Here is a 27,390-nt window from a genome sequence, read left to right as displayed (position 1 = left end):
TAGCAGTAGAGAATCTGCAAACTGAGGCCCACAAGAGGGAACCCACTACCGCGCCTGAACAGAGAGCATATGCGCCAGGTGAGCTGGGTGCACAGCTGGAACTGCAGCTCTGGGCCCTCAAGAACCTCAGTCCCGAGCAACCAGACAACAGAACGCACCATTTAGAACACGAGGCGGGTGCAGAAGGAAATCTGCAGACATGTCAATTCGACTTACCTCACTGATTTCTTTTCCTATAAATTTGCTTAAGGCCTTAGGAGCCCCAGGAGTCAAGAGGCCCGACATAAGCCTAGTGCAACACAGGGATGACTTTCTGGCGGTGTCACCTCAGGGGCAGCCACAAGTCCTGAGTGGGTTCCAGAACTGATTCCTGAACTGCACGTGCTCCTACTTCCTTGAGGCAGGCTGGGGAAAGGAGTACTCTTTAAAATAAAGCAGCCTGGCATCACTGTCCTGTTCAGAGGGGACAGAAAGTAATCTTTCCTATCGTCCCGTGCATGCACCAATCGTGTCCTTAGCCCAGAAGTCTTGCTACCTGGGGTACCTGGGTGGCTCAGTCAGTTCAGCGTCCAACTTAGACTCAGGTCATGATCTCATGGTTTGTGAGCTCGAGCCCCATGTCTGGCTCTGTGCTGACAGCTCAGACCCTGGAACCTGCTTGGGATTCTGTGTCTCCTTCTCTCTCTGCCCCTCCCCCGCTCGTGTTCTGTCTCTCTCTCTCTCTCAAAAATAAATAAACGTTAAAAAAAAAAAGAAAAGTCTTGTTACCTTTTTGTTAATAAAAGCTATCAGAGGGGCACTTGGGTAGCTCAGTCAGTTAAGCATCCAACGCTTGATTTAAGCTCAGGTCATGATCTCACAGTCCATGAGATTGAGCCCCCCTCCCCCCAATCAGGCTCCATGCTGGGCACGCCTCTCTGCCCCTTCCCCACTTATGTGTGCACGCTCGTGCTCTCTCTTAAAAAATAAAATAAAATAAAATAAAATAAAATAAAATAAAATAAAATAAAATCTATCAAAAGTACTGTCCTTTCTGCCATGTTTTGATTCCTTTCTTCATCCCCTGCCCCACCTGCCCCCAGAACTCCTCCAAGTCTGAGCTGAGGGGTCAATGATGAAGAAGGTAACAACTTCCAGGCCTTCATGTGTAGCTCTGAATTTTTCCGAAGGAAGAAGAATTGCTAATGGGGAGTGGGGGTGGAGGAAGCACAGCCAACCAGCCTGTGGTGCCCTCAGGAGCCAGGGACTATACACCAAAGCCAACCCACTACACAGCACAGATCAGCCGTAGGCCCTATATCCTCTTCTCCACAAAGCCCTGTGATCAAGTCAACTTCTACCCATCCCCCTCCCTCAGAGGGGGGCCTCCTGTGGTCTTCCATCAAGTTATAAGTCCACCATGTAGAGGGTACAGTGCCGCATGAACAGTCTCTAGGGACTGGAGGTGCTGCCGAGACAGGTTCCATGTTCACTCCTGGCTTACTCCCTGCTGTGAACTCAGGGACCCTTGCTTGGGGACCAAACCACCACACAATCTGCAGGTCTCATCTTTGGCTTCTTGGGTGCCTCCTCCTCCAGGAAGCTCTCCTGTTCTGGGACAGTCCAGAATCCCACCCGCTGCAACACCCTGAGACAGTGCCATGGCACAAGTTCCTCTGCTCAGACCAGAGCCACATTTTCATCGCATTCTTGGAGCGTGGAGAAACACAGACCCCTCCCCAACGGGTCGCAGCATCTTTGCCACCTGGAATGGGGGCTGGCTCAGGGCTGATGCTTCAATTCCTGACTCTGACACACAGAGAAGCAAAGTGGTGATGAAATGGCAGAGCCACCTGCTGCCTCTTATCAAGCGCCTCCTCCTGAGGGGGCTCCTGGCAGCTTCTGGGAGTAGGGAGATGGCTGCCTCCATCCCACAGATGAGGAACCCATGGCCAAGAGAGTCAGCTTCGTGCCCAAGGTCACACAGCTGAGCTACCATGTGGCTGGAGTGTTCCTGCCTCCAAAAGCCCAGGTTGTGACTCCTTCGCCTTTATGTAGTAACAGCAGCCACCCCCTTGTTAGGACAAGACAGCCTAATGCAGACTGGCTAGAAGCACAAGAGCAAGAGGCCTTGGCCTCGGTCCCTTCAGAAAAGTCTGGAAGAAAGGATGTCTAGGGTGTAGCCATAGACTCAGTACTGAGCCATAGCCAGTCAGACTGAGTACTGACTGGAAAGCCATGGCCCCCGGGCTAAGAGACTGACCACCACCTCAGCCTCCTACCAGGACCTACATCATGATTAGAGCCATGACCCACCAGAATGTCTGGTCAAAACCATGACCACCCCCTACCAGGACCCAGTACAGTAAGAGATACACACAGCCCACCTACAGGACTCACATCTTGGTCAAAGAGCCCCCAGGCTGGCCCAAAGCAAAACAAGCACGGGGCACTCTCCCCTCCCTTATTATGCCCAAGCAAACATCAAGGTGTACAAGGAGATCCTAGCACAACACACAATCTCCTGATCTCCATTTCTATATCTGTACCACGAGTTGGACTAGATGTTCTCTGAGGTCCTTGCCAATTTGCAAATTCATTATAATGTTTCGGTTATAAAAAAAAAAAATCTTTGTTTTTCTTGGCAATAAGCGGTTGCAGACTCATGTAAGGACAAATAGAAAGTCAAGTAAAGTGGATTAAACACCGGGATTCCAGGAAAGGCAGGCCCCGCCGTAACAATTCATTAACAATTCCACAGATTTCAGCATGTCTCCTGGATGTTTTCTCTTCCAACCTTACCATTCGCCCACAACCCCATCTGGATGCATATACAGCCATGAACACAAAGACACCATAGGTCCATATGGGACAGTGTTCTCACCTTCTCCATTCTCAACACAACTGCACTTCCCTGAAATTCCTCTCAAAGCTCAGTTTTAGGCCCAGAAGTGGGTAGTTAAGTCCAAGGGGCACCCTTCCCCCCACTGGAGGAATGGCCCACCCTTGGGCGTTTGAAACTTCTGGGCTCAGAGAGGCCAAATGATTTCCATAAGGCCAACACAGCTCAGAACCGGTCTACACTCTCTGGCTTGCAGAGAGGGCAGGACGAAGCTCCGAATCCTCCCCTGCCCTGACCTAGTGAGTACCTGCCAGAGGTGATGGCGGCCAGACCTAGCCCCTAGCGAGCGTAGACGCAGCCATATACATGTCTCTTCCCCCTGCTCTGCCACACCTGTGCCCGGCTCCCGGCCTGTTCCTGCTCCTCTACCACCAGTCACGGCAGCCCCATCTGTCCCCGGTTTCCCACCTGTCTTTGGCCCCCTCTCCATGGGAGACCACTGCCGAGGCCGCCCTATCCACGCATCCCGATGCGCCGCCCTCCCCTTCCCCAAGGACCCCGCCTCACCACCGCGCTGGCAGGCGTGCAGAGCGGGTCGCCCATTGCTGTAGGGCATCCAGATCTTCTTCAAGGGGTTCTGAGTCAATTCCCGTGGGGACGCCATACCCGGGATGGGATGAGTCGGACTGCGCGGACCGCGACCCAGCAGCCAGGCCACCTCGGGCCACTCGAGGCCCCACCCCTCGGCCCCGCCCCTCCTCGAGCCGTGCAGACGCCAATCCAACTCCTCCAGGCCCCTCCCCAGAACAAATAGGCCCTACCCCCAACAGAAGAAGGCTGGCCTCCGACCACGCATGCCCAACTCGACTGCCAGCCGGTTTTGGACCCAGCAGGCTCGCCAGTCACGCCGGGATCGAGGACGCGCATGCCCAGCTCCCCACAGCTTCTAGCCCGGGATGTGCAGAGGCTCTAGCCCGGCACACCCAACCGTACACTCAGATACGCATTAGTATTAGTCTCACCCACGGCCTCGCCTGCATAGATTGCCCCCCCCCCCCCCCCAGCACCCGGGTTCTGCTCACTGCTACCCTTGACCTCAGGTTCCCTAGGAGGAAGGGATTTGCATGCCCGGGAGCAGGGCCTGCTTGACCCTCAGGTCTCAGTTGTTCGGGACCTGTCTGGTGACTCCTGCGTAATCCCAGTTGTCAACTGCCACGCCCGCCAGCCCTGCGTTCGGTCCTCTCTCGACCCTCTCTCAAGCCCCAGGACTCTAACCTCGCCCACTGAAGCGACAGACTCAACCGCGCTGGAAAAGTTTCTTTACCTCATGGACAGGGGCACGGGACAAATCTCAAAATTGATTATGTTTCCTCTTTTTACCTTGGCTAGTGGGAAGCTCAGGCTAAAACTCTGGCCCACCTGGAACACATGAGCAGGACCTTTTAACCAAGCTCCCTGGCAGTATCTTACTTCTCCTGCCAGGATTTCATCTCCACCAATTAAATTTTAAATTGTAAATCTACATATTTTTTAAATGAATCTCTGTCTCTCCATCAGGAAAACAGAATGCGGGCATCATCAACCTACAAGATTCTGGTATTTATTAAATGTGTCAGTGTCTGAGAAATCCATTTTAAAGCACATCAGTGATATCATTTATATTATTTATCTCCCTCCCGTCTCTAAGAATGCAGTGGAAGCAGGGGGCAAGGGAGAAATCCAGAAGTTCAGGAACCCTGTGTCACTTTCCTTTGTCTCTTCAGCCCAATTTCTCAAAGTTTGGTACACTTTCTGTCCCGGGACCCCCACTGACACTGCTCAAACCTGGGTCACACTGCCCTCTAGCGATGTCCTCCACAAAACCCCCAGACAGGATCATGGCACTCTCAGGTTCTCTCTGCCCAAAGTGTGCCCAGCCAGGAGCCAGGTGCATCAGGGGAGCAGCATCCCCTCCCTCTGACCTCCCTGCCACCCACTTGTCTCCACCCAGCACTTCAGAGCCTGGCAAGGACCCTTAAGATAACTCTGATACAGATGTCTTGCCCACTTCACAGGAGATGGATGGGGAGGTGGAAGCCCACCTAGATCCTTCCTGAAACCAGCTTTAGCTGCCTACCCCCAGAGGAATGCCCTGCCCCAGACAGACTTGAGCACTTCCTCTTTCATCCTCTCTCTGCAGCGTCCACCTCCCACCTCCTTCCACCTCACACCAGGGCAGCTCTGAACACACTCATATGTGGCTCCTGATGCCCCTTGTGACCACCCACCTGCTTCCTACTTCTCCAAAGCCACTCACTGGTTCCTGGCACAGCCAATCTTCCGGTCTGTCTCCGAGCCGTTGCCAAGGCCATCCTGGGGTCACCTCGACCTCAGAGACCTTGTCACCACCCACCCACACCCTATCCAACCCCCAGCATTCACTGCAAAGGCTACATACTCTAGCACCCACAGACACCCAGCACCTCCTCTGCCTGCCATTCTCCTCCTTACCCCTCCTGGGATGCTAGTCAAAAGCTGGGGGTAGGGGGTAGGGGGTAGGGCAGGGCAGGATGCCAGGGCCATTTCGAGGAAGCAGTCCCCAAGGCCAGTCTGAGCCTGACTTCTCAGGAAGAGCAATGACTGTACCTCCCACTCTTCCCCAAACAGTCTGGCCCTGGGCTGACCCAGACACACCTTCCCAAGTCCCAACATCCAGTGGGAGGCCACAGGTCACCAGCAGGAGGAGCCTGGGGCCCCTCCCCAAGGTCAAAGTCTACCTCTGCTCTAAGAATGCTCCTCGTCTCCCCGCCCATTTCTCAGGTAGGAAACTGAGGGAGGAGAGCAGGGTCCGGCGTCACAGAGCCAGCCCACAGTGCAGGACAGACTGAGATGAACTCCCAACCCTTTAAAACCTCACCTCCCACACCTTCCATATCACCACATTTCCTACCCCTACCCCTGGGCTCTGGCTTGTTCCTTCCATTGAAATGCTCTCTTGGCTTTCTGCTCCTACAGCATCAGTAGATTTCCAAGAGAACAGCTGGCCTTCATGGCTTTTCCTTCCTTGGAGCCATCCCAAAGTGACGGGGTGGAAAGTGTGCTGGGATGTCGGCGTGCACTCATGTGTGAATGTGTCCTGCTCAGTCTCCCCCCTCCTCTATGAACCTGCCTGGCCTGGTCCTGGCTGGCTCCCATGGTGCCCTCTGCACTGACCACTAGACCTCTCTCCAGTGTCCCAGGCTACAAGCTATAGGTTGGCTGAAGTCCTCGATCCTCAGTTGTTGCTGCTCAAACTCTTCCCCAAACCTGTATCTGTTGGTCAGTCCTGGCCAGACCGTCAAGCCACCCTTTGCAGCATAAAGGCCCAGGGACCTCAGTGAATGCCACACAGCCCCACATGCCAGTGCACGGAAGCATGAACACAGAGCCACACGTGCACACACACTAGCAAGCCCCGCACCCAGGCCTACACAGACAGGAAGGCTGCACAGCCCGCTGCTCTCTACTGCCTCCTTTCCCCTTTATTTCCCTCCTCCTCTTCCCTCTGTGCCACTGGAAGGTTCCCAGGAATTCCAGCTTCGTCCAGCCAGTTCAAGCCCAGGATCATCCCCAGTGTCTCCCTGGGCCCAGAGCTCACAGACGGTGTGAGGTTCCAGCTTGTGGGTATGGAGCCATGTGACCAAGCAGCCTGTGAACTGTGGTCGGCACTTGCTGATTGCAGCTTGGCACAAGGCACACAGTAGGCACTCAGAGTGACTCATTGCCAGCCAAGGCACACAGTAAGGGCTAGAGAGGTTCATGACCAGGATAGAGCACACAGTAGGTGCTTAGAACAGCTCAGGACCCACACAAGGCACACAGTAGGTGCCCTAGAAATCCTGGTTTAAGGGCTAAAGCCACTTCATACGAAAAATTTCCCAAATGAGCTTCTGGGCCTCCCCAAACTGATGTGTGACCCCTGAGGGGGACCTGGACAAACCTGACCCCCTGGGAGGCCAGCAAAGGGTAGAGCGGGAGGGCCTCAGGCAGCTCCAGCTGGCTGCAGGAAGAAGCTATTTATAGTTCCCCCTTGGCCCAGCCCCTCCACTCCCCTGCACGGCAACAGGGTTCCCCCTCCTCCTTGCCACCGACAGGCTGATGCCCCCTCAGAACACCCCTACAGCTAGAGAGACACCCAACACTCTCGCACCCCTTCCAGCACCACCCCCACTGCGCCCTGGTCTTTCCCCAATCCCCCCACCCTCTCCCCGCCGCCGGTGCCTACCCCGCCTACTGCTCCCTGACCCGGGGTCCGTCAGGGCGCTGCCTCCCTCCGTGCCTCTCTCCATACTGAAAGCGAACTGGCCCCGGGCCGTTGCCCCCCTGCAGCCTGAAGCCAGGCAGCCCCGCCCTCCGGGTTCGTGAGGGAGCTTCGGTGTGCCCCGTGGTCCCGCCTCCCCGGCCACGCCCTGGGCCCGCCCCCCGAGGCTGCTCACAACTTGAGAGATCAACAGTGCCCCCACCCCAGGCAGCCAAACTCCTGCCCGTGTGGCCTCTCTCTCCAGGCAGAGCGGTCCATACTGCCCAGTGTCTGCCCTGGAGCTGTCTACACCCAGGGTATCTGCCCCATCTGCAGGCAAGCCTGTCCACACTGCTCAGAAGGTCAGCCCCATCTCCAGCCCAGCAATGGAGCTGGGGGTGTGAGATTAGGCAAAACCTACTCCTTCTACACCAAGGAACCGGGTGGGTGAAATGGGGCAGGGGTGGAGGGGAGTGGGCAGAGGGGCAACATAGTCAGCTATGACCAAACCCTTGACTGTCCTTGCCTGGGTGCACATGACTGTGATTCTCACTCATCCCATTCTCCAGTCACTACATTTATTGAGCTCTTCCTGCATGCTAGAACCTTCAAGTGCACCGTCACTGAATGTTTGCAAGAAGTTTGGTGGCATCATTCTGCTTTACAGAGGAAGAAACTAAGGCTTGGAAAGGTGAGCACATTTTAGTTTGCTTGGGACAATTCAACAAAGGAGGTATGGGGCTGGACCGGAGCCCCAGCAGCCCGAGCCTCCTCTCTCCTGAGTCATGTGTGTCCAAGGGCCGAGGCCAGGTGTGCAGGGCTGTGGGTAGGACAGTGCCTGGCTGTGTGTTGAGTGTGCTTCATGTGGGTTTGGGGGACAAGTATCTGTTCTTCCCAGCCTCCTCGCATGCCCTCCCCTCACCCCCACACACCCACAGCAGAGATGCACCCACCGATCACACGTACACCAAGCACAAGGCAAGGCTGTCACAACCACAGACTTTCCACGTACGGTCACCTATGCCTGGAGATGCCTGTGACGGCCCCATTCTTCTGGGGTGGGTGCTGCCTCATGAAGCACAAAACATGCATGTGACCCTCAGCCTGCACTCCCCTGTGTGGTGACCTGTTGGGGGCAGGGAAGACCTGCAGGTCTGGTCTTAGGTGGATGGGTCTGAGATGCAATACTGGGCTCCTATGTTGAGGTTCCTAAAACTGGCACAAGAGTGGCCACATTGGCAGTGTCCAGATTCTTGCTCTTTGACTGTGGGGCACCCAGACATGGCAAGACTCCACACGGTAGTCACATTCCACAGTAGTGTCCAAGCTGTCCAGACATATTGTAAGTCTGTGGGGCTCCAGGTATGGCAAGACTCCATTTGGCAGTCACCCGATATGGCAATGTCCGGGCTGTCCAAACAAACTGTGGCTCTGTGAGGCACTCAGCTGTGATATGACACCACATGGCAGTGACTGCACGGGGCTGTGGCCAGGCGCACTGTGCCCAGATGTAGTGCGTCCTGCTCTGCTGCTGCCTTCCAGGTCTCCTAATTCAGGGTGACCTCTGCCCTCAGGCTCAGCGGCGGCCAACATGGGCCAGGATGCGAGCGTTGGCAGCAGCCTGCTCCCTCACAGCTCTGGCTCGGGCTTGCTCCAGTAAGATCCGCAGGAGGCCAATGGGGACATCCAGTGAGAGAGTGATGCGGGGGCCTGGGCGGGGGCCAGGGCTGGGGTGGCCCCAAGCAGTGGAGGGGCCCACGGTGCTGGCTGAGGGGCTCTCTGAGGCGACAGGGCGGGGAGTGGCTTGGGGAGGGTTCTGAGGGAGGAGCTGGAAGGCTGGAATAGGGGTCATGGGGACAAGCAGGGCCCTGCCCGACGTCAGGATCATCAGCACCAGCAGAGCCCACCTGGTCATCGCGTGGTCAGGCTGCGAGGAGAAAAGAGGCTCAGGGCAGGGGTTCTGGGCAGCCATGGCCCATGGACAGATGCAGACGGGGAAAGTAGACAGACAGAGAGAGGGAGACCAAGGGAAGGAGACAGAGAGGTAGAGATTAGAGAGGCCAGGCATGGGACGGAGATAAGAGAGACAGAGATGAAAGCACAAGACAGCCAGACAGAGCAGGGGCCAGGGAGACGGAGAGAGCAAGAAGGAGAGTGAAAGAGACAGAGAGCACAGCTAGGTCTGGATCTAGATGTAGAGATGGATACAGTTGGGGAGGGGAGGGAGAAGAGGGAAAAAGACGAGAGGGAGGACATGGAGGCAGAGCAAAAGAGGGAGACTGGAAGACAAAGAGGCTGGAGCCACCCCAGAGACAGACAGCATGATGAAAATAAGGACACCAAGGCATGGAGAGAACACAGAGGGACAAAAGGGGAGCCTCGGGTCTGAGGGAGCTTGCAGCAGATCGTGGACAAAGAAGGGCAGGAATGGGGTCGTCAAGGTAGAGAAGCAGCCAGAGACTCCACGTCCGGAGGCCTCCAATAACCCATACCCGGATCGACTCAGCCCCCAAGGCCCTGCCCATCCCACCCAGAGCCATCCCAGTCCTACCAGCAGCAGCCTCTTCTGGAGCAAGGTGGGGCTGCTGGGGCTGCCCGCGGCTGGGACCAGGCGGTGCTGTGCTGTGGTAGGGCCTCTGCCCCCTTCTGGGCCCATTTATCTCTCTCAGCCCCTGAGGTAGGAGCTGGGCACGGCTCCGGCATGAAGCAGCCCCCCACCTCTGACTCATCCCCTCCTGGGGGGGCAGTGAGGACGTGTCCTCAGCCTCCACTCTGTCTACTCCTTTTTGGGGACAAGTTGGACACTGAGAGTCACAGAACAGTGACCAGGGCTGGACAGAGGGACTCTGCACCCGTGCAGGAGAGCACTGACCTCCCAGGGAAAACCGGACCCCCTGCCATCCCCATCTCCCCAAACAGTCACAACAGGGGCCTTTTAAAACAGCAGCTTTAATGCCCCCCAGAATCAGCACCATGTCATCACAGGCTTGGGTCAAGGGGCGGGTCAGATGCAGTCACATCCGCTCACTGCCCACAGCCACCCCCACACTGAGTCATCTACCAGGGAGGCAGGAGCCACAATGGGGGTTTGTCCACAGGGGGGAAGGCTAGACCCACGGGACCAAGTCACTGAAATAACGGACACGCTCATGCACGCTCACATGCACTCAGGCCTGTAGCACCAAGGGGAGGGACAGGAGTCCATCAGGGGATGCTGGACTTCAGCTCATCATCTGGGCCTCAGCTTCGGGCAGCACCTGGGTGGAACAGGTTGGGAGCTGACTTCAGGCATCTGGCCTCACCCAGCATGTAGGCCACGGAGAGGCAGTGCGCAGATCGTCAGTGGGGCAGCTGGGAGCACAAGAGTGAGGCTCTGACCTCAGAGAGGGGATCCTCACTCAGACCCTTGAGGAGGGAGCATGGAGGGGACTCCACAGCTAGGGTCCTCTGTTCAGCAACTTGGTCTGCGGAGGTCTGTCCCAGGCCTCCCAGTCTGAGGGGGGTCCTGACGTGGGACCCCGACCAAGACCTTATCTGGGTAGGCTCAGTGTCCAGGTCCCTCTCGGGGCGGAGGGGTAGGCCCATACCTGTTCCCTGGCTCTGGACCATGCGGGGCATGCAGCGGCGCTCACAGGCCTCACGGGTCCCAAAACGATTCGCATTCCCTCCACAGCCGCCATAGACAAAGGGGTGACAGGCATCTGTGCCACCTGCCACAGCTCGATGGTACCAGCGCAGGGTGTAGGCAGTGCAGGAGCCCTCATCCAGTGGAAGCAAGCAGGGGTCTAGGGCCAACGGGGGTCAGGAGGTCAGCAGGGGTGGCGGCAGTCAGGGACTGAGGGTCAGTGAGAGGTCAGCAGGGGTCACTACTGTCCCTCCCTGAGTCCCTCTGGGCCAACCCCCCTTCTCACCATCGCCATCCTGAAGAACTTCAGGGTCCTGGTATTCCTCCACAGAATACTCAGAATATTCATATTCATCGTCCTCTGGGGGCACCTCACCTGCACACAGGGTAGGGTGCTATGAGTGAGGCTGCTGCTGGGCCACGTTCATGCTGCCCAACCCCGGCCCTGGGAGTGGGGCGGGTAGCGCTGGTCTCCCACGTGTGTGCCCAGTGTTCATGCTGTGCCCTCCATGTCGCCCCTATACACGTGGCATGTGCCCTGCATGCATGAGCAACCCCGCATGTGTCTGTGCCCCACCACACATGCCCCATGGTTCCCCTGTCCTCACCTTCCTCCTCTGCATGAGAGACCCGGAGCACAGGCACAGGGTGGAGCTGGGGACTGGCAGTGTCTGCAGCATAACTAGGGAGGGGTCCTGGAGCAAGGAGCAGGGGCACAGGGCCTTGGGGTCATGATGGCAGCCACCCCAGCCAAGTCCCTGCTGAGCAAACCCAGGTAATGGACACAGTGGGACCTGGCATGAGGAAAGTCCCAGGAGCAGAAAATACCAGAAAACTACTCACGTGATCCAGATGCAATAAACTGGCCCTGGCAGGCTGGAGGGGGCAGAGAAGGGCAGGGAGAGAGAAAAGAACAGAAAGAAAGAGACAACGATGGAAAGGGGCAGAGAAAGAGAGAGACAGAGGGACACACACAGCGGGGCAGAGAAAGACAGCAGGAGAGAGTGACAGAGAGACCGACAGGACAGAAAGAGAGAGGGGGTGGGAAGCAGAGAAAGAGGAAGGAAGAAAGAGGAAGAAAGGCAGAGGAGAAACAGACAAAGGACGAAAGAGAAGTTGGGAACAGGCCAACAAAGGGCAAGAGAGGGAGCATCAGAAACAGACAGGCATGGAGAGGGAACGGAAGCAGAGACAGGAGAAGACGGAGCTTCACTCTCTGATACCCCTCAGGGCCATCAGAGCCCCACTGGGCTGCTCCCACCTCCACCCCTCCACACACAGCCACACTGGGCTTCTAGGAACACTGTGTGTCCACCCACATTTGCTGCGTGTCACCGTTTGGGGAAAGTCCTCATAGTATATCTGTCCTGAGCATACATGCCCTCCTGTGTATCTATCCATCTCCACCCATCTCTGTGACTGCTGGTGCCCATAAGTTCTGGAGACCCTACCTGCCCCTGTCTAGGGGTGCTGGAGTAGAATGGGAATGAGACCCAAGAGGCTCTGGGCTGGGCCCCACTCACCACAATGCTGACTCATCTCCTGACGCACAAAGCCCCGAATGTCATCCTCCTGGGAGCACAAGACCACAAGGATCATGAAGAACCCAGGGATCACGGGAGGGACAAAGGGCATATGATGCAGGGATCACAGGGGGACAGCACTGAGTCAGGGGCCCAGCCCACAAAGGCCTAAACTTACTGTTAACGCAGCTTCTCCCTTTTCCCCGCGGGGGCCAGCGGGCCCTGGCCGCCCCTGTGTGCAACAGATGGGACCAGACTGTGACCTCTGATCTTAGGGACACCAGAGGTCACCCCAGTCTCTGACCCCAACCCCAGGAATCCCCACTTACCTGCTCCCCTCTCTCTCCAGGGGCCCCAGGGGCCCCAGGGGCACCCACCACTCTCTCTCCAGGGGGACCTCGCTCACCCTGTCAGACACAAGGATGAGTGAGCAGTCAGAGTCAGTGGAGGTCAGAAGGAAGGAAAGTTGAGATCATAGGCTCAGGGGTATTGGCGATGGGTTGCAGGGTCAGAGGTCAGTGATATTGGAAGGGTCAGGGAGGTTCAGGGATCAGGAGTCAGGGTCAGAGCTGTTTACCTTCTGGCCCTGAAGTCCTTCAGGGCCTTTGGGACCAACACTGCCAGGTGGCCCAGGGGGGCCACTAGAGCCATCATTGCCCCTGGGACCTGGGAAGCCCCCAATTCCTGGGGGCCCCTGTGGAGATACAGGCCGGTGTCAGTGATCAAAGCCCCCAAAGATGGACCCACTTCCAGAAAGTACAGTCCCTTTAGCTTGACCTTGGTCTCCACTTACCCGCTCCCCTTTCTCACCCTGGTCACCCTTGGATCCTGGCTGCCCATCAAAGCCTCGATCACCCTGGGAACAGAAAGAAGCATGAGAGACCATCTGTCTTGATGTCCTCAGTTCAACTGCCATGAGCCCCTTGGTCCAATGGCCACAATCTTCCATGACCCAAGCACCTGTGACCCTACCATCCCAGGACCTTCAATCTGCTGTGATCCTCACGACCCTGACCTGACTGTAATACCCCTTGCCCTGCTTCCACCTATTTCCTTTATATACACACACCAGCCTCCCCTACTGACCTCTTAGCCCTGATGCACCTCTCCCCACTGCTCCTCTTCTCATCCCTTAATCCAAAGTCCCCACTGTGACCCCAACTCACCCTGAAACCTCAAAACCAATCCTACTCTACCCCCCAGTGTCCCAACTTTCTACAACCCTCTTGACATGAAACCCCCATGACCCTACCATGACCTTCCCTGCCCCATTTTGACCCCCTTTTGTCCACTGTCGAGAGGGCCCATACCTTGGGACCAATCAGGCCCTCCTTTCCAGGGGTCCCCGACTGGCCCGGCATACCCGGCTCCCCCTGGAGAAGAGAAAACATGAGCTGGGCCTTGGCCCACCCATCCTCTCCCCATTCTGGGTGCCCCACACTCACCACATCTCCCTTGCGTCCTGCCAGCCCAGTGCGACCAGGGGGACCAGCTTCTCCCTGCAGGGATCAATCAGGTAGAAGGGTCAGACAGGCCCCAGGCCCCACAGACGCCCATGTTCCCATCACCTCTGTACCTTATCTCCCTTCTCTCCGTCAAGGCCACAGGCCCCCTTTATCCCTCGTTCACCCTGGGGGGGGGGGGAAAGAAATGGAAAAGTGACTTCCAGACACCTAACCCCTTGACCAGACCATGTAACCACTCTCCAAACTGGCCTCAGACACTCTAATCTCTGACCTTCCAACCCCTAATCTAATGCCCCACATTCAATCCCATATACCCCAACATCTGACCCCAGATACCTGACCTTTGACCTCAGATACCTTGCCCTCCAACATCAGGCCTTCCTGACCAGGAAAAAAGCCCAGCCCCTTCCCACCTTGAAGCCCCGGGGACCCATGAAGCCAATATCTCCTTTGTCGCCTCGGATACCAGGGGTTCCATCCTTTCCTGGTGATCCCTGGTAGAGAGAGGGGTCAATATGGAGTCAAGGGAGGTCAGGAGGGATCCAGGGGAATCACTCTGGATGAAAGGAACAGGAAACACCACAGGGGTGAGAGTCACTGTTGGAGGCCAGAGCCAATGGAAGGGCAGGATTTTCCATGGGCAGAAGTCACCATGCGGGTGGAGACATCATAGCAGTTACTGTGAAGGTGGGGGCACTGGGCAGCATGAGGACACCATGAGACCACTGGATCACTATAAGGTCAAAGGCCACCACAGGGAGATGGGGCCCTGTGGGGCAGGGGGTCTCTGAGGGAGCAGGGGCATCTTACCGGGTCACCTGGGATCCCTGCAGCACCAGGTTCACCCTGTAGGAAACACAGATGGGGGAGGGCCACCTTTCAGTGTGACTGTCCCCTGTGCCACTCAGTGACTCCCAGGCTGCACACAAATCCCATGTAATCACATGGCCACGTGGCCAGCAGTGAGGGAGGCTGGAAACCCTCCAACGTTCAGAGGACACCCATGAGACAGATGTGTGTGACGGGTGGTTTGGGGTCTGTGCCTGGGGCAGGGCTGACCTTGGGTCCTGTGAGTCCACGAGCTCCCAGCAACCCGGTTGAGCCCTTGTCACCAGGCTCTCCCTTGGTGCCCTGTGGGTGTAACCAGGAGAGGGACATAATCAGGACCACACCAGGCTGGAGGCTTGAAGTATGACTGGAACCTGCCAGGTGGGGCAGCACTCGCTCCCACCCATCACCCTCAGTGTGGCTCATTTCTCATCCCAGGCCCTCAGATCCCTGCCCCTTCTTCCTACCATGGGGCTCCTGAACCAACCTGGAGTACTCCTGACACCTAAGAAGCCCCTTGTCTGTTCCCAGAGGGCCTCTCTTCGAGCTACATTCCACAGAGCTCCCTGGCGACCTCACATGGAGGTCCTCGAGCCCACTGTAGAGCTCCCATCCTCTCAGCCACTCCACAGAGTTGCCACAGCCTGCTGAACCCCCTCCTTCTAACCCCCAGAAAGCCCCCATCCTCCCCTTTTTTCCTCACAGACCCTCAATAGAGCCCCCACAGCCCACAGTAACCCTCTCCTGACCGTATATAGAGTACCCCACCCTCTTCTCTGTACCTTCTCTCCAGGGTTCCCAGTGTCTCCTCGAGGTCCTTTGTCACCATCTATGCCCCGAGGCCCTCGTTCGCCCTGGGTCAGGGGTCAGAAGTGAGGGTCAGGGGCTGGTGGTCTCTCACCATCTGAAGGTTTGAGCTCTCAGATTCCCTGGCCCAGCCCCCACGGGAGCTCCTCCCACACCCAAGATAGACCCACTCTGTACATGAGCCAGACCTACTCACCATGTCCCCTTTGGCACCCCGTGGCCCTGGAGGCCCCACAGCCATGGCTGCATCACCCTGAGTGGACAGAGGGCAATCAGAGGACGCAGGACCACACTTAGCCCCTGCCTCTGCCCTCCCGCATGCCCACACTCACCTTGTCACCCTTTAGCCCTGTAGTTCCAGTGTCACCCTATTGGGTGGAAGAGTGTGAATCTCTCCAAACTGAGGAGTCCCAAGTCCTGAATTACAAGATCTGGCTCCACCCCCACCCACCCTGGGGCCTTTTCCCCATGTCCTTACCTTCTCCCCACGTTCCCCCCGGCTGCCTGGGGGCCCCTGTATGAGAAGACAACAGTGAGCTAAATAAACTTGGGGGCATTAGCAGGGAGACCACTCAGGGGGTAGGGGACGACCAAGGGGTCCAAGGGGAATGGGAGACATGAAGGACCAGAGAGTACATAAAAAGAACCAGAAGTCTACAGAGTGTGTCCCAACAGCACAGAGGGCACAGGCAGGGGACTGAAGTCACATCACTAGTGCTTTCCCCAAGGGGACCCACCGTGAGTCCTCGGGGTCCCTCCTGGCCGGGACGGCCGTCTTCACCCTGGATGGTGACATTGAGTTCATTGACTCAGAAGTTGGAAATGAGAGGCAAGAGCTGTGGTAAAGGGAGCCATGGCTGCAGAGCAGGAAGTACATACCCGGACACCAGGTTCCCCACGCTCGCCTCGGGCCCCGGGCAGCCCTGCTCCAGGGTCTCCCTGGAGATCAACAGGACACCAAGGATATGAGAGGGGAATCAGTGGGGGACAGAGGGTCAAGGGAGGTCAGTGGAGGGTGGAGGGAGTGATGGATACAGGAGAGCCAGCAGCATTGTCCCATCTACCTTGTCTCCTTTGAGTCCAGAGGGCCCGGGCACTCCCTGTGGGCAGAGTAAGGTGAGTGTCCCATGCCCTCAAAAGCACACACACATACCCAGCCACACAGTGTGTCCCAGTTCCCACCTGGACAGACTCCAACACACAGGAATCAGATACCCAGGACAGAGAGGACTTCTACTCACCGCTGACCCTGGTGGTCCAGGTGGCCCCAAGGGACCTGGGGCTCCCTCTCTCCCCGGGAGACCTGCCAGACCCTACGGGAACAATAAAGCAAAAGAGGCAGAGAATGACTTGGAGACCTTCCTCCCCTATGGCCCCTCCAAGACTGGAGCCCCTGAGGCAGGGCCTGGGCCCCCTTCTCCTCACCCACTACCAAATTCAGAAGTCCTGAAGTCACCAAGTCCCTGCATGCTGCTCCCAGCACGCTTACCCGCTCTCCACTGGGGCCTGGCTGACCCATCTCTCCACGAAGGCCTGTCTGACCGGGGAATCCGACAACACCAGGAGCACCAGGGGGCCCAGGGGGGCCCGCATCTCCCTGGAACAGAGATAGCAAAGGGAGGAATGGCCCCAACAGGACTCCTTCCCAGAACCAGGCACAGAATGCCTTCTTCCCACTTCCAGGCACCTCCCTGCCTGCTGCACACCACTGGTGATGGGGCATCGACTAACCTTCAGACCTGGAGGACCAGCTGGCCCAAGGGGGCCCTGGACCCCGATTCCTGGGTCACCCTTCAAGGGAAAGAGGGGTCAGATCAGCTCTCTGAGTCCCAGGAATATGACCCCCAGCAGGGATGCTTTAGGGTACACATACCTTATTACCCTTGAGTCCAGGAGCCCCTTTTTGACCCTAAAAAAGCAAAGTAAACAGTACTTGAGACGGGAGGAACATGAACCCAGAGCTTAGACACGGCCCAAGAATATTCCCAGGGTAGCTCACATGTGGAACTCAGACACGTAAGCAAGGATTGGCTCACAGGAGCCCAGAGGTGACCACAGATATGTGGGAGTTTAGGCGTGGCTACAGACACGGGGAGCCCACACAGAAGCACAGGCATAGGGACCTCCGGTGTGAGCACAGACACACAGGAGCTCCCAGGAGCACACAAATGTCACCCCATCCTGGGGAGCTAGGACAGGCCCACAAGCATGCATTCAGATACATGGAACGCAGAGGTGGCAGGGGAAAGGGGTACATTAACAGGAGACCTAGGGCATCAGACAGGGACACACACATGTGTGCTCAGACACAGTGAGGAGCAGAAGACCTAGGATAGGCACAAGGAAGCAAAGACACACCCCCGCCCCCACCCAGGAGTGAGGAAGCCAAGAGGCTGGATCCCTATGTACTCCCTGGAGCAGGATCCTGAATGCTGGAGGGTGCACAGGCCTGGGAATGGTCCCTCATGTCCACACCTGCACTCCTCACTCCCAGCTGACTTGCCCAGACCCCAGACTCACATCTTCCCCAGGGTCTCCAGGCTCCCCTGCACGGCCAGCTTCACCCTGCACAGAAAGGGTAGTAAGGGGATCTAGCCACCCAGCCTGGCCCCCCTCTACACAGTGCTTAGGCCCTTGGGCTGGGTCTGCCTCACCTTCTCGCCCCGAGGCCCTGGCAGTCCTCGATCACCTTTGGCTCCCTGTAGAGACAGGGGACAGGAAGCAACATGGGCATTAGGGGCTCAGAAAGATGACACCCAAGGAAGGAGGTGCAGGGTCCAATGTAACACGTATTATGAAAGCCCAGAGTCATGAAGATGGGTGAACTATGCTGTCGGAGGCTCCACACTCACCGGCTCTCCCACCAGGTCTCCAGCAAGGCCTCCGGGGGCTCCCTGATGAGGGAGAAGGGTCAGTGGGATGCCCTGGCCCCCCTCAGTCCCTCCCCCCAGGCCTTCTGCACACTCACCTTCTCTCCCTTTGCTCCAGGGGGCCCGACCACAGCCTGTGGGGAATGCCCAGTGAGTTACCTAGCCCCCCCACCTTCTCCCCAGCCCCACCTCGCTGGCCTGGATGGTGAGGCAGAGGAGCTGGTACAGAGGGTCGGGGTCAGGGTCAGGATCACCTGTCCAGGAGCCCCCATGGGTCCAGGCTCTCCTTTAGGTCCAACAGGGCCGGGCAGACCTGGCGACCCCTGTGACAGGGCAATGGGAAGGACTCAGTGCCTCCCCACCACCCTGGGCCTGCTGCCGCTGCTCTCCCTACTCTCTAGGCCCAGGACCGGGCACACGGCCCCATCACAGGCTTGGAGAAAGCTCTCCCAGAATACACACCGGCACACCAGGAGCTCCTCTGTCTCCATCTTTGCCACTGGCACCATCACGACCTGGGGCTCCCGGCTTCCCTGTCTCCCCCTGAAAGGGAGGAGCTCTGTCATGGGCCTGCCCACTGACTCCTGACCCCCTGGAGTTCAGTCTTGACCCCCAGGACTCACCACTTGTCCAGGCAGACCCGGTGCCCCTTGAGGACCCTGAAGGAGACAAGTCAGATGTGAGGGGAACATGGGGGAACGTGGGACCCAGGGGGCAGGACACGGTGTCCCTGCAGGGACCTCACTTACCACGAGGCCTGAAGGGCCAGGAGGGCCAGGAAGTCCCACAGCCCCGGTGGGTCCGGGCAGGCCCTGGGGGAAGAAACAGTTCAGGGCAGCTCCAATCCCACGTGGCTCCCTGTGACTCTAACCCCTGAGCTGGGCCACTCACCCGTCCTGGTGGTCCTGTCTCTCCAGGCTCCCCCTGCCAAAAACCCAGAGACCTTGTGACCCCACAAAAAGACAAGAGGCTCCTCAGCCCTCTGCCCATAAGAAAAGCCCACATGGATGGGGCACCTTGGTGCTTAGCCCCATCGCAGGGTGATGACAACCCAGGGGGGTGGCAGGGGCTATCCTGGTGTGGACATGGCTCAGAGGAGCCTCCTCTGCCTTTTAGCCACACGCCTGCACACACCTATACTCACCTTCAGGCCAGAAGGACCCTGGGGTCCTGTGGAGCCAGCAAGGCCCTAGAAAAAAGTATCAAGAGCAGGGGACGGGAGTCAGAGTCATCTGCCGGGGCTCGGGGATTAACACAAACAAGGCCTGGCTCACCAGTGGGGATTAGTGCCCATCCCACCCCCACCAGGCAGTGCTCTCCTGTTACTCACCGGGGCACCAGGAGGTCCAGGGTCTCCGTGGCCACCCTGTTGGAGAGAGAAGGAGTCTGGTGAGGCGGAGCCAGTCCCAGCCCACCAGAGAAACTAAGGCAGTACTGACCCTTGTGGCATGGGGCAGGATGGGGGCAGGAGGGGTGAGGATTCTGATACTCACCACTGGGCCAGGGGTCCCCCTTGGACCTTGCAAACCCTGGATAGAGAAGGGGGGCTGCTGAGCCTCAATCCGGGCCTCATGTGGGCCTATTTCCAACCTGCAGAGGCCTCTGTCTAGGGAGCCCACATGCAGGCTGCCACCCCTCAGGCATAGATCACCCCATACCCTCAGGGATAACACATCCTGGCCTACACACCACACCACACACACACACACACACACACACACCTGCACTCACACCCTGGCACGCAGGCACAACATCCTTGTCACTGGTGACATGTGCACAGAGCAGCCAGCTCCCAGCAGAGGGCAGCTGTTCCCAGGAGCCTGGGCCAGGATGTTCCTGCCACCACTTACCGGCTTCCCTTCAGGCCCAGCCACACCACGCTCTCCTGGTAGACCCTGAAGAGAACAGGTTTAAGACCATGGATCCTCTTTGTTCCCACATCCCAGCCGCCCCAGACAGTCCCAGGCAGTGCAGACTGCAGTCCAGACAACACTGTAAGAGCCCTGTGCAGGCACATGGGTGACCTGTGGCACAGACTCACCGGGCTGCCATCAAGACCCCTCTGTCCAGGCTCTCCCCGGTCTCCCTTGATGCCTGGCACACCCTGCAAGCAGAACGGCATGTCCTAAGCCCCCAGTCACTGCTATGTGCCCATAGACACACGACTGCTCACGTGCCCCCCTAAAGGAGAGGGAAGCATGGTGGATTAGCAGGCCTCACCCTGTCTCCCTTGGGGCCTCGGTCGCCATCACTGCCTGGATCCCCCTGTAGGGATGACATGTCAAGCTGGACCCTGGTGCCATGGCAGGGAGTGGCCCCCCTGTTGATCGCACACACTGACCTTAGTGCCTTTGAGTCCAGGGGGTCCTTGCACTCCAGAGAGTCCAGGACCTAGCTCATCCACAGCCACCTACAAATACCAGGTCATAGGAGAGAAATGTGTCTATCACAGAGGCATGGAGGGGTCACCCCAGATTAAAGGATCTCACAGGATTATGGGTTAGAGACACCATATGGAGTTTCTGGGGCCTAAGTTAATGGTGCCCTCCTGGTAACAACAGTCACAGGCCCAGGGCAGGGCTGGCTGATCACCTTGGGGCCAGGAGGGCCGGGAGGTCCAGGGAGGCCAGGAGGGCCATCTCTGCCCTGTGGAGAAGAAGGAAACGGTGTGGCTTCCCCAGCACAACACCCAGGAAGTCCCGCCCCCTGTAGCCTCTCTCAGCTCACCTGTTCCCCACGTTCTCCTTTCTCTCCTCGTTCTCCCTAAGGTGCAAATAGCAGGGTGGGGGCCATGTCCACGGGGAGCCCAGCCCCTCCTGGCCCCACATCCCCAGCCTTCCTGGCTAGCCCAGCTCACCCTCTCTCCTGGCCTTCCTGCCTCCCCTGCGTCCCCAGCCCGGCCTGGGAGCCCAGGAATACCAGGCTTTCCAGGCTCCCCAGCAAGGCCGGGAGGTCCAGGGGGGCCCCTTTCCCCAAGGGCCAGGCCTGGTGGCCCCTGAGGGCCAGGGTCTCCACGATCTCCCTTCAGCCCACGTTCTCCAGAAAAGCCAATGGGTCCCTGGAGGAACAGAAGAGTGAATGTTGCTAGAGGTGGGTGACACCGTCCACAGGACATCCCCACTGAGTGATTGACACTCACCTCCTTGCCTGGGGGGCCCCGCTCGCCTGGGTCCCCCTTAGGACCACGGCGCCGGTCAGGCAAGGGCAGGAAGCTGCCAGAGCTCTCATCCCAGGTCTCCACGATCTCTCGCAGGGCAGATGTCTGAGTGATAACAAGGGGTTGGGGAAACAGGGACCGTTCCTGCAGCCACCCAGGCCCTCGCCAGGCCATGTGGGCACTCCTTGCCCCCTGGGGCCTCCATCCACCCCCACCCCCAGCCCCCAAACAACCTACCTTGATGCCAATCGTTTCCAGCAACCGCTCCACATTCTGGGGACACAAGCTGGGTGAGGGGCTACCCTCAGAGAAGCCCCACGCTGCTCCCAGAAAGAGGCTCTTCTCCAGGCCTCTTGCCCACAGGACACTTTAGCGCTGGTTGAGGTGGCTCAAGGCCCTGGAAGCCCCTCCCTGGCATGCCCCCATTGCCTGGTCCCCCCAGTGTAGACTACGGGAATCCCAATAGGACAGGAGACTGAACACACAGGACAGAACCCATGGGGCCACAGGGCAAGGGGAAGAGGATAGAGGTGGCTCCTTTAGGCATGCAAATAAGAGTCGACGACCAGGTCCTAAGCTTCACTCACCCCCACGCTCCCAGGTTCTCCTCTCAGGCCACGTTCTCCCGGAAGGCCCTGGAGACACCAAGAGACAAGTTGCTGGACCCAGTTTCTGGGGGAAGTGTGCATGCACCATGTGCGAGCTATGGCTACCTGGGCATGTGAGAAAGGTGGGGACCTCACCTGTTCCCCTTTGGGTCCACTCTCCCCACGGTCACCCTGAGAACAAAGAGTGATCACAAAGAGAGGTGGGGGGAAATGCCTCAACCCTACTAGCCCCTCACTGTACCCCCTACCCACCACATGCACACTCACCTTGGGGCCTGTGTTTCCCGGAACCCCAGGAAAACCCTGAGATATGATAGAACACAAAGAGGTCACATAGGATCATGGTATCCCAGGATGGTATCCAGTGGGAACATAATGGCCCCCGACGCTCCCAAGTCCTAGAACGACCCTCCTGGATACTCACCTGGCCAGAAGGGCCCACCTGCCCAGGGAGGCCTGGGGGACCCTGGAGTCCAGGGCTACCAGGAGCTCCACGCTCACCCTTGGGACCTTCGTGACCCTGTGGGGGATGCAGCCAGGATCAGGACCCTGAGGCCCCAGAAAAGAGTGGAACCATATATCACAGATATCACAGGGTCATGGGTCAGGTTGCAGAAGGCTCCAGCACTCACTTCTCTCCCAGGGGTGCCCGAATCTCCCTTCTCTCCCTGTGGAGGACAAGGGTACTTTAGATAGGGCCCTATTCTGAGGGCAGAACAGACTCCAAGCGAGGGGTCTTACCTTCCTTCCATCTTCTCCAGGGTCCCCAGGTTCCCCCTGTGGGCACAAGATTCACATCAGCCCCAAAATTCACTGGTGTCTGGCTGCAAGACACTGGCTTGGCTGGTCTCAGATGATTGTATGTCTGTGTCTATGACTCCAAGCCTCTGTGTCTTGGAGCACGGCCTATGACCATCTGAATGAGCCTTTATACATCTGAGGGCATGCCTGTGTGGTTCTGCTCACTTCTACATGTAACTGCACATGTTCTCTATCTCTGGCTTTCTAGATGTAGTACCACATCTGTGTGTGTGTGTGTGTGTGTGTGTGTGTGTGTGTGTGTGTGTGTTAGCATGTGTATCCATGCATGGGCCTCATGTCCTCATAGGTGGCACTTAGTAGGTGTCTGTCGGTCTGCACATTGTGACTCATATCTACATATGGGCATGTACATGTATACACAGGGCGGACATGTGTCTACATGTCTCTGGTGCCTTGAGAATTGTCTCTATGTCTCAATATCTGTGTACAAGTCAACATGTGTGGCCATATGTAGATGAGTGACTGTGGATATGAATGCACGTGTCACATGCCAGAGCCTTGGATGTGTGTCTCATTATGTTTCAGCACAGGTCCACATGTGGCCCTGGCCCCACGTCTTAGCACATATCTGGTCTGGGTGGAAGTGTCTGTGTCAACAAGTCTCCAGTATCCGTCAATGTGGCTTCATGCGAGTATGTCTGCCCCTCTCAATCTGTGTCTGTGGCTCTTCAGCTGATCCCGTGGCTGTGGGTTATTCTAGCAGGTGTCAGTCCATCTGGGCACAAATCAGCATGCCCACATAACTCACTGCGAGGCTGCCTGAATTTCAGTATGTATCTGTATGTAGGTCTGGGCTAGGTACATGGGTGTTGACACACCTCAGCAAGTGTCTGCCTGTGTGTCCCATGTGCAGCTACATATCTGGTCTGGGTACACGTGCTGACATTTCTCAGTAGGTGTCCCTGTGTCTGCTCTAGAAACTCACATTTTTCCCATTCAGGCCAGGCTTGCCATCCTCTCCTGGCTTTCCCTGTGGGAACAGAACATTAAGTCAGGGATCGGGTGAGGGCAGTAACGGGGCAAAAGGGTACCATGAGGGGGGCCTGGCTGGCTCAGTTTGTAGAGCATGAGGCTCTTGATCTCAGGATCATGAGTTCGAGCCCCACATTGGGTGTAGAGATTATATACATACATACGTACATACGTATATACATACATATGTAAATAAACTTTAAAAAAATGGGTACCATGAAAACTCAGTCTCACCTGGGCTCCAGGGGGGCCAGACGGGCCAGGGGGTCCGTGTTCTCCTCGGAGGCCTGGAAGCCCCTGGAAAAAGTCTTTGCTAGGGTTGAAAGAGCCACTGAGAGCCCCTGGAGCACACCCATGGACTGGGGAGGACCCCATTAAGATCCTCCTTGAGTATAGAGACCCCCAAAATTTGGCGGTTTCACTGAAATCCCCTGAGGCAGAGACTCCATTGGTTAGGGCCCCCACCCCTACTAAAACTCCCAAGGGAATAACCTACAGGACTTGGGGGACCTAATACGGCCCCCAAGGCGAGGCCAAGAAGGTCAGAAAGCTGGACCCTGCTAAAACCTGCCTGCCAGGGACTGAGACCCCTCCCAAGAACAGGGCTGGACCAACTGCTCCTATTCCCAGTGGTACTGTGAAATGATGACCCCGGGCAATTTATGCTGGACCTGAGCCACCCTCCGGCCTAAGATCTCCCCTCACTGGGGTGCCTGGGTGGCTCAGTCGGTTGAGCGTCCGACTTTGGCTCAGGTCATGATCTCACAGTCCGTGAGTTCAAGCCTGGCATCGGGCCCTGTGCTGACAGCTCGGAGCCTGGAGCCTGCTTCTGATTCTGTGTCTCCCTCTCTCTCTGCCCCTCCCCTTCTCATGCTCTGTCTCTCTCACTCTCAAAAATGAATAAATGTTAAAACAAAACAAAACAAAACCAGATCTCCCCTCACTTACGTCTCTCCCTGGGTCTCCAGCTTTGCCTGCAGCACCCTGAGGAGAGACTCAAAGTCAGGGAGTCTGCAGTGATCACGGGGTCAGGAGCACCACCCACCAACAACACCACTAGTTCCTGTGAACTCAGGCCTGCAAGGCACTAACATCCCCCACCCAGGAAGGTTCTAGGAGAAGACACAGATACCCCACCTAGCTCCCGAGTTCATCAAGACCAAGAAGACCCAGGTGAGGCTGGGGTCATATGAAGAGGAAAGGGAAAGGTGTGACCAGACCATGACCATCATGACTCACATGCAGCCCAGGGGGGCCAGGGGCTCCTGGTTTACCATCTAGCCCGCTGCGGCCATCCAGGCCAGGTGAACCCCGGTCACCCTGAGGAAAATAGAGAAGTAAGAGGCCTCAAAGGATAAGATGGACCTAAGAGCCTGGCTCGCGGCTAAAAACCTCCATGCCCTCTCACCTTCTCTCCTGTTGGGCCTCGGACACCTGGGTCCCCCTGGAGGGAACAAGGTCAGATAAGAGGTGAGGGTAAGAGGAGGACTGAGGCTGCTGGGGCAAAGAGTATCACTCACCTGAGGGCCTGGGGGCCCCCGGAGTCCACTGATGCCCTGAGGATAGGGGAAGGAAGAAATCAGACCAGGCTTTCCCAGACCCACACCTCCTCATGGGACCAACCACACTCACCCTCTCCCCAGCAGCTCCAGGGGGGCCTGGGTCACCCTTGGGTCCTCGAGGACCCTCCTGTCCACGGTCCCCCGGCTCTCCCTGTGGCAGAGACAAGCTGGTTGAAGGAACGGCCCTAGGGCTGCAGGCATGCCCATCATGGAGGCACCACGGGGCTTCCCTGTGCTCAGAGCTTCACTCCACCCACAGACCCTGATACCTTCTCTCCAGCTCCAACTCCCATGTCTACCTGTGGGGGGGAGGGGGGATAGTCAGTGAATGGTTCAACAAGGAGAATTGGGGCCAGTGAGGGGCTATGGGATCAATGGAGCTATCAGGAGGCCATGAGGGGAACAGGGGGCAGTGGAAGGGATGAAGGGATACCATGTGGCGCCAACAGGGGCAGGTGAGGGACAGGATAGAGGACCACACCCAGCTAAGCCCTTACCAGCCGTGCAGGGGGTCCCGGGAGACCCTGGGAAAGGAAATGATTATGATCAATAGGAGCCCCAAGATCACAGGGCATGGCTGTTCATCCCAGACTCAACTCTGCTCCCCGATTCCCTGAAGCACCCCAATGCCAACACCCAGAAGGCAGGTCAGGCCTGGAGACAGCCATCAATACTCCCCACCTTGACCTCCAGGCCCCTTATGTACACACTGACCAGACCAAGCACTGGAAACTCCCATCCCTCCAAGCCCAGAACACTGGCATTACTCACCGGCTCCCCACGGTCACCCTTGGGTCCAGATGGTCCAGGGCTGCCCTGTAGAAAGTCAGGGGGTCACTCAAGATAGGCAGCAATTTCAGGAAGCTTTGGAAGCAAACTAAAGACTCATGGGGATCCTGGTGGCCTTTGGGGGTTGTGACGAAGGGGTGACAGGGGATTGTGAGCGTTTATCATTGCAGGGTTGGGATGGCAGGAGCGGGGGCTGGGAACTGGATGGCTGAAGTTGGGGTTAGGGGTCAGGGTTAGGACTCACGTTTCGTCCATCCTCTCCAGGATCTCCTTGGTCTCCCTTCTCACCCACAGGTCCCCGAGCTCCAGGTGCCCCCTGAGAAGAGCAGCTGGTCTGAGACAGGCCCTCGTGGCATTCTGCAGTTTTCCCATGACCCCCATACTGTTCAGGTTCCCCATCACCCCCAAAACCATGCCTGAATTTCCCATCACAATATGCACCCCCTTACTTCTCCCTGCCAGCCTCACCCGAAGGCCACGTTCGCCAGCTTTTCCAGGCAAACCTGGGTCACCCTGGTGATGGAGAGAAAGCCACACTGAGCAGGTGGCTTGGGCTCAAACTGACTCAAGGAGCAGGGGCAGAGAAGGGTCTGGGCACCAGATAGACAGTAGGCAAGGGAATGGATTCGATGACCTGGAGGAGCCCCCAGTCCAGTGGGATCACAATGCAAGGGTACCGGGTCAGAAATCAGAGTGGGAAGGAGTCTTACCGGGGGACCTTCATCACCTTTCTCTCCAACTTCACCCTGAGAGACATGAGAATCAGTCCTGGTCCCAAGATCCCCCACGATGACAGCAACATTCCACTCTCCTACCCCCAAGACTCCCCCAACTCCAGCTTTCTTACATCTCGTCCTCGGGGGCCGACGAGTCCTGGGGGGCCAGGCCGCCCAGCGTCTCCCTTCTCTCCAGGAGGTCCTGAGTCACCCTGTGGAGGAGCCAAAGTGGGGTGATGCAGGATGCACATAGCAGCCAGTCCCTGAGGGGTGGTAACCCCAGAAACCTTGAGGTTACCCAAGGCCATAGGTACTCACTGGGGGTCCTGCTCTGCCTGTCAGGCCAATGGGACCCTGCAGGGTGTAGGGGGGAGTACAGGACTTAGTTGGGGCTCCCGGGTATTACCTCATCTCCTGCCACACTCCCCAGCCCCACATTTATTCACCCGGTCTCCAGGGTCTCCTTTGGGGCCAGGGTCTCCTTGAAGAACCAAGCCAGGCGGGCCCTGTGGCAAAAGGATCAGAAGTCAGGGAGCACAACCCTCACCTGCCCTACCCCCTTAGAC

General features: G+C 57.5%; 3 protein-coding genes across 17 annotated transcripts in view; all 3 read right to left on the bottom strand.

The window, feature by feature from the left end:
• Positions 1-7,220, bottom strand: part of PFKFB4 (6-phosphofructo-2-kinase/fructose-2,6-biphosphatase 4) — a 34,496-nt gene extending 27,276 nt beyond the window's left edge. For 3 of the 13 annotated variants that reach the window (XM_053219429.1, XM_053219430.1, XM_027038653.2), the window contains exon 1: positions 3,389-3,573. In XM_053219429.1, the coding sequence (XP_053075404.1) occupies positions 3,389-3,485 (97 nt within the window). In that variant the 5' untranslated portion in view covers positions 3,486-3,573. Of the gene's footprint in view, positions 1-216; positions 454-3,388; positions 3,577-5,088; positions 6,179-7,064 lie in introns of those variants that run through there. The other 10 variants (XR_008297154.1, XM_053219421.1, XM_053219423.1 and 7 more) reach the window with 7 other exon arrangements.
• Positions 7,221-7,395: 175 nt separating this feature from the next.
• Positions 7,396-9,859, bottom strand: UCN2 (urocortin 2). The gene is made up of 2 exons (XM_015077021.3): positions 9,631-9,859; positions 7,396-9,006 (listed from the first exon to the last, which is right to left on the bottom strand). The coding sequence occupies exons 1-2, from the start codon at positions 9,733-9,735 to the stop codon at positions 8,656-8,658; spliced, it is 456 nt and encodes a 151-aa protein (XP_014932507.2). The 5' UTR covers positions 9,736-9,859; the 3' UTR covers positions 7,396-8,655.
• A 150-nt stretch (positions 9,860-10,009) lies between these two features.
• COL7A1 (collagen type VII alpha 1 chain) overlaps positions 10,010-27,390 on the bottom strand; it is a 31,036-nt gene continuing 13,655 nt past the window's right edge. Inside the window, exons 49-118 of one of the 3 annotated variants that reach the window (XM_027038660.2) lie at positions 27,271-27,330; positions 27,143-27,178; positions 26,956-27,036; positions 26,819-26,854; positions 26,577-26,621; positions 26,353-26,424; positions 26,091-26,135; positions 25,817-25,843; positions 25,589-25,618; positions 25,390-25,470; positions 25,278-25,313; positions 25,166-25,201; positions 24,997-25,077; positions 24,706-24,741; positions 23,992-24,054; positions 23,711-23,755; positions 22,705-22,740; positions 22,596-22,631; positions 22,388-22,483; positions 22,231-22,266; positions 22,099-22,134; positions 21,943-21,990; positions 21,593-21,628; positions 21,338-21,460; positions 21,056-21,256; positions 20,926-20,961; positions 20,791-20,844; positions 20,540-20,608; positions 20,419-20,463; positions 20,240-20,302; positions 20,049-20,093; positions 19,692-19,727; positions 19,529-19,564; positions 19,343-19,387; positions 19,090-19,122; positions 18,948-19,010; positions 18,822-18,857; positions 18,661-18,741; positions 18,453-18,521; positions 18,297-18,332; positions 18,181-18,222; positions 17,983-18,027; positions 17,849-17,893; positions 17,202-17,237; positions 17,060-17,119; positions 16,818-16,925; positions 16,570-16,641; positions 16,393-16,428; positions 16,208-16,267; positions 16,066-16,110; positions 15,807-15,842; positions 15,661-15,696; positions 15,525-15,581; positions 15,304-15,375; positions 14,753-14,824; positions 14,504-14,539; positions 14,107-14,187; positions 13,804-13,857; positions 13,673-13,726; positions 13,538-13,600; positions 13,021-13,083; positions 12,805-12,921; positions 12,557-12,634; positions 12,406-12,459; positions 12,228-12,276; positions 11,548-11,580; positions 11,313-11,399; positions 10,991-11,080; positions 10,667-10,864; positions 10,010-10,336 (exon numbers count right to left, since the gene is read on the bottom strand). In XM_027038660.2, coding sequence (XP_026894461.1) covers positions 10,320-10,336; positions 10,667-10,864; positions 10,991-11,080; positions 11,313-11,399; positions 11,548-11,580; positions 12,228-12,276; positions 12,406-12,459; positions 12,557-12,634; positions 12,805-12,921; positions 13,021-13,083; positions 13,538-13,600; positions 13,673-13,726; positions 13,804-13,857; positions 14,107-14,187; positions 14,504-14,539; positions 14,753-14,824; positions 15,304-15,375; positions 15,525-15,581; positions 15,661-15,696; positions 15,807-15,842; positions 16,066-16,110; positions 16,208-16,267; positions 16,393-16,428; positions 16,570-16,641; positions 16,818-16,925; positions 17,060-17,119; positions 17,202-17,237; positions 17,849-17,893; positions 17,983-18,027; positions 18,181-18,222; positions 18,297-18,332; positions 18,453-18,521; positions 18,661-18,741; positions 18,822-18,857; positions 18,948-19,010; positions 19,090-19,122; positions 19,343-19,387; positions 19,529-19,564; positions 19,692-19,727; positions 20,049-20,093; positions 20,240-20,302; positions 20,419-20,463; positions 20,540-20,608; positions 20,791-20,844; positions 20,926-20,961; positions 21,056-21,256; positions 21,338-21,460; positions 21,593-21,628; positions 21,943-21,990; positions 22,099-22,134; positions 22,231-22,266; positions 22,388-22,483; positions 22,596-22,631; positions 22,705-22,740; positions 23,711-23,755; positions 23,992-24,054; positions 24,706-24,741; positions 24,997-25,077; positions 25,166-25,201; positions 25,278-25,313; positions 25,390-25,470; positions 25,589-25,618; positions 25,817-25,843; positions 26,091-26,135; positions 26,353-26,424; positions 26,577-26,621; positions 26,819-26,854; positions 26,956-27,036; positions 27,143-27,178; positions 27,271-27,330 — 4,101 coding nt within the window. In that variant the 3' untranslated portion in view covers positions 10,010-10,319. Of the gene's footprint in view, positions 10,337-10,666; positions 10,865-10,990; positions 11,081-11,312; positions 11,463-11,547; positions 11,581-12,227; positions 12,277-12,405; positions 12,460-12,556; positions 12,635-12,804; positions 12,922-13,020; positions 13,084-13,537; positions 13,601-13,672; positions 13,727-13,803; positions 13,858-14,106; positions 14,188-14,503; positions 14,540-14,752; positions 14,825-15,303; positions 15,376-15,524; positions 15,582-15,660; positions 15,697-15,806; positions 15,843-16,065; positions 16,111-16,207; positions 16,268-16,392; positions 16,429-16,569; positions 16,642-16,817; positions 16,926-17,059; positions 17,120-17,201; positions 17,238-17,848; positions 17,894-17,982; positions 18,028-18,180; positions 18,223-18,296; positions 18,333-18,452; positions 18,522-18,660; positions 18,742-18,821; positions 18,858-18,947; positions 19,011-19,089; positions 19,123-19,342; positions 19,388-19,528; positions 19,565-19,691; positions 19,728-20,048; positions 20,094-20,239; positions 20,303-20,418; positions 20,464-20,539; positions 20,609-20,790; positions 20,845-20,925; positions 20,962-21,055; positions 21,257-21,337; positions 21,461-21,592; positions 21,629-21,942; positions 21,991-22,098; positions 22,135-22,230; positions 22,267-22,387; positions 22,484-22,595; positions 22,632-22,704; positions 22,741-23,710; positions 23,756-23,991; positions 24,055-24,705; positions 24,742-24,996; positions 25,078-25,165; positions 25,202-25,277; positions 25,314-25,389; positions 25,471-25,588; positions 25,619-25,816; positions 25,844-26,090; positions 26,136-26,352; positions 26,425-26,576; positions 26,622-26,818; positions 26,855-26,955; positions 27,037-27,142; positions 27,179-27,270; positions 27,331-27,390 lie in introns of those variants that run through there. The other 2 variants (XM_027038661.2, XM_027038663.2) reach the window with 2 other exon arrangements.

Source organism: Acinonyx jubatus, chromosome A2, assembly GCF_027475565.1.
Source record: "Acinonyx jubatus isolate Ajub_Pintada_27869175 chromosome A2, VMU_Ajub_asm_v1.0, whole genome shotgun sequence".
Classification (NCBI taxonomy): domain Eukaryota; kingdom Metazoa; phylum Chordata; class Mammalia; order Carnivora; family Felidae; genus Acinonyx; species Acinonyx jubatus.
Note: the sequence above shows the minus strand (reverse complement) of the source record. Positions and strands in the feature narration are given on the sequence as shown.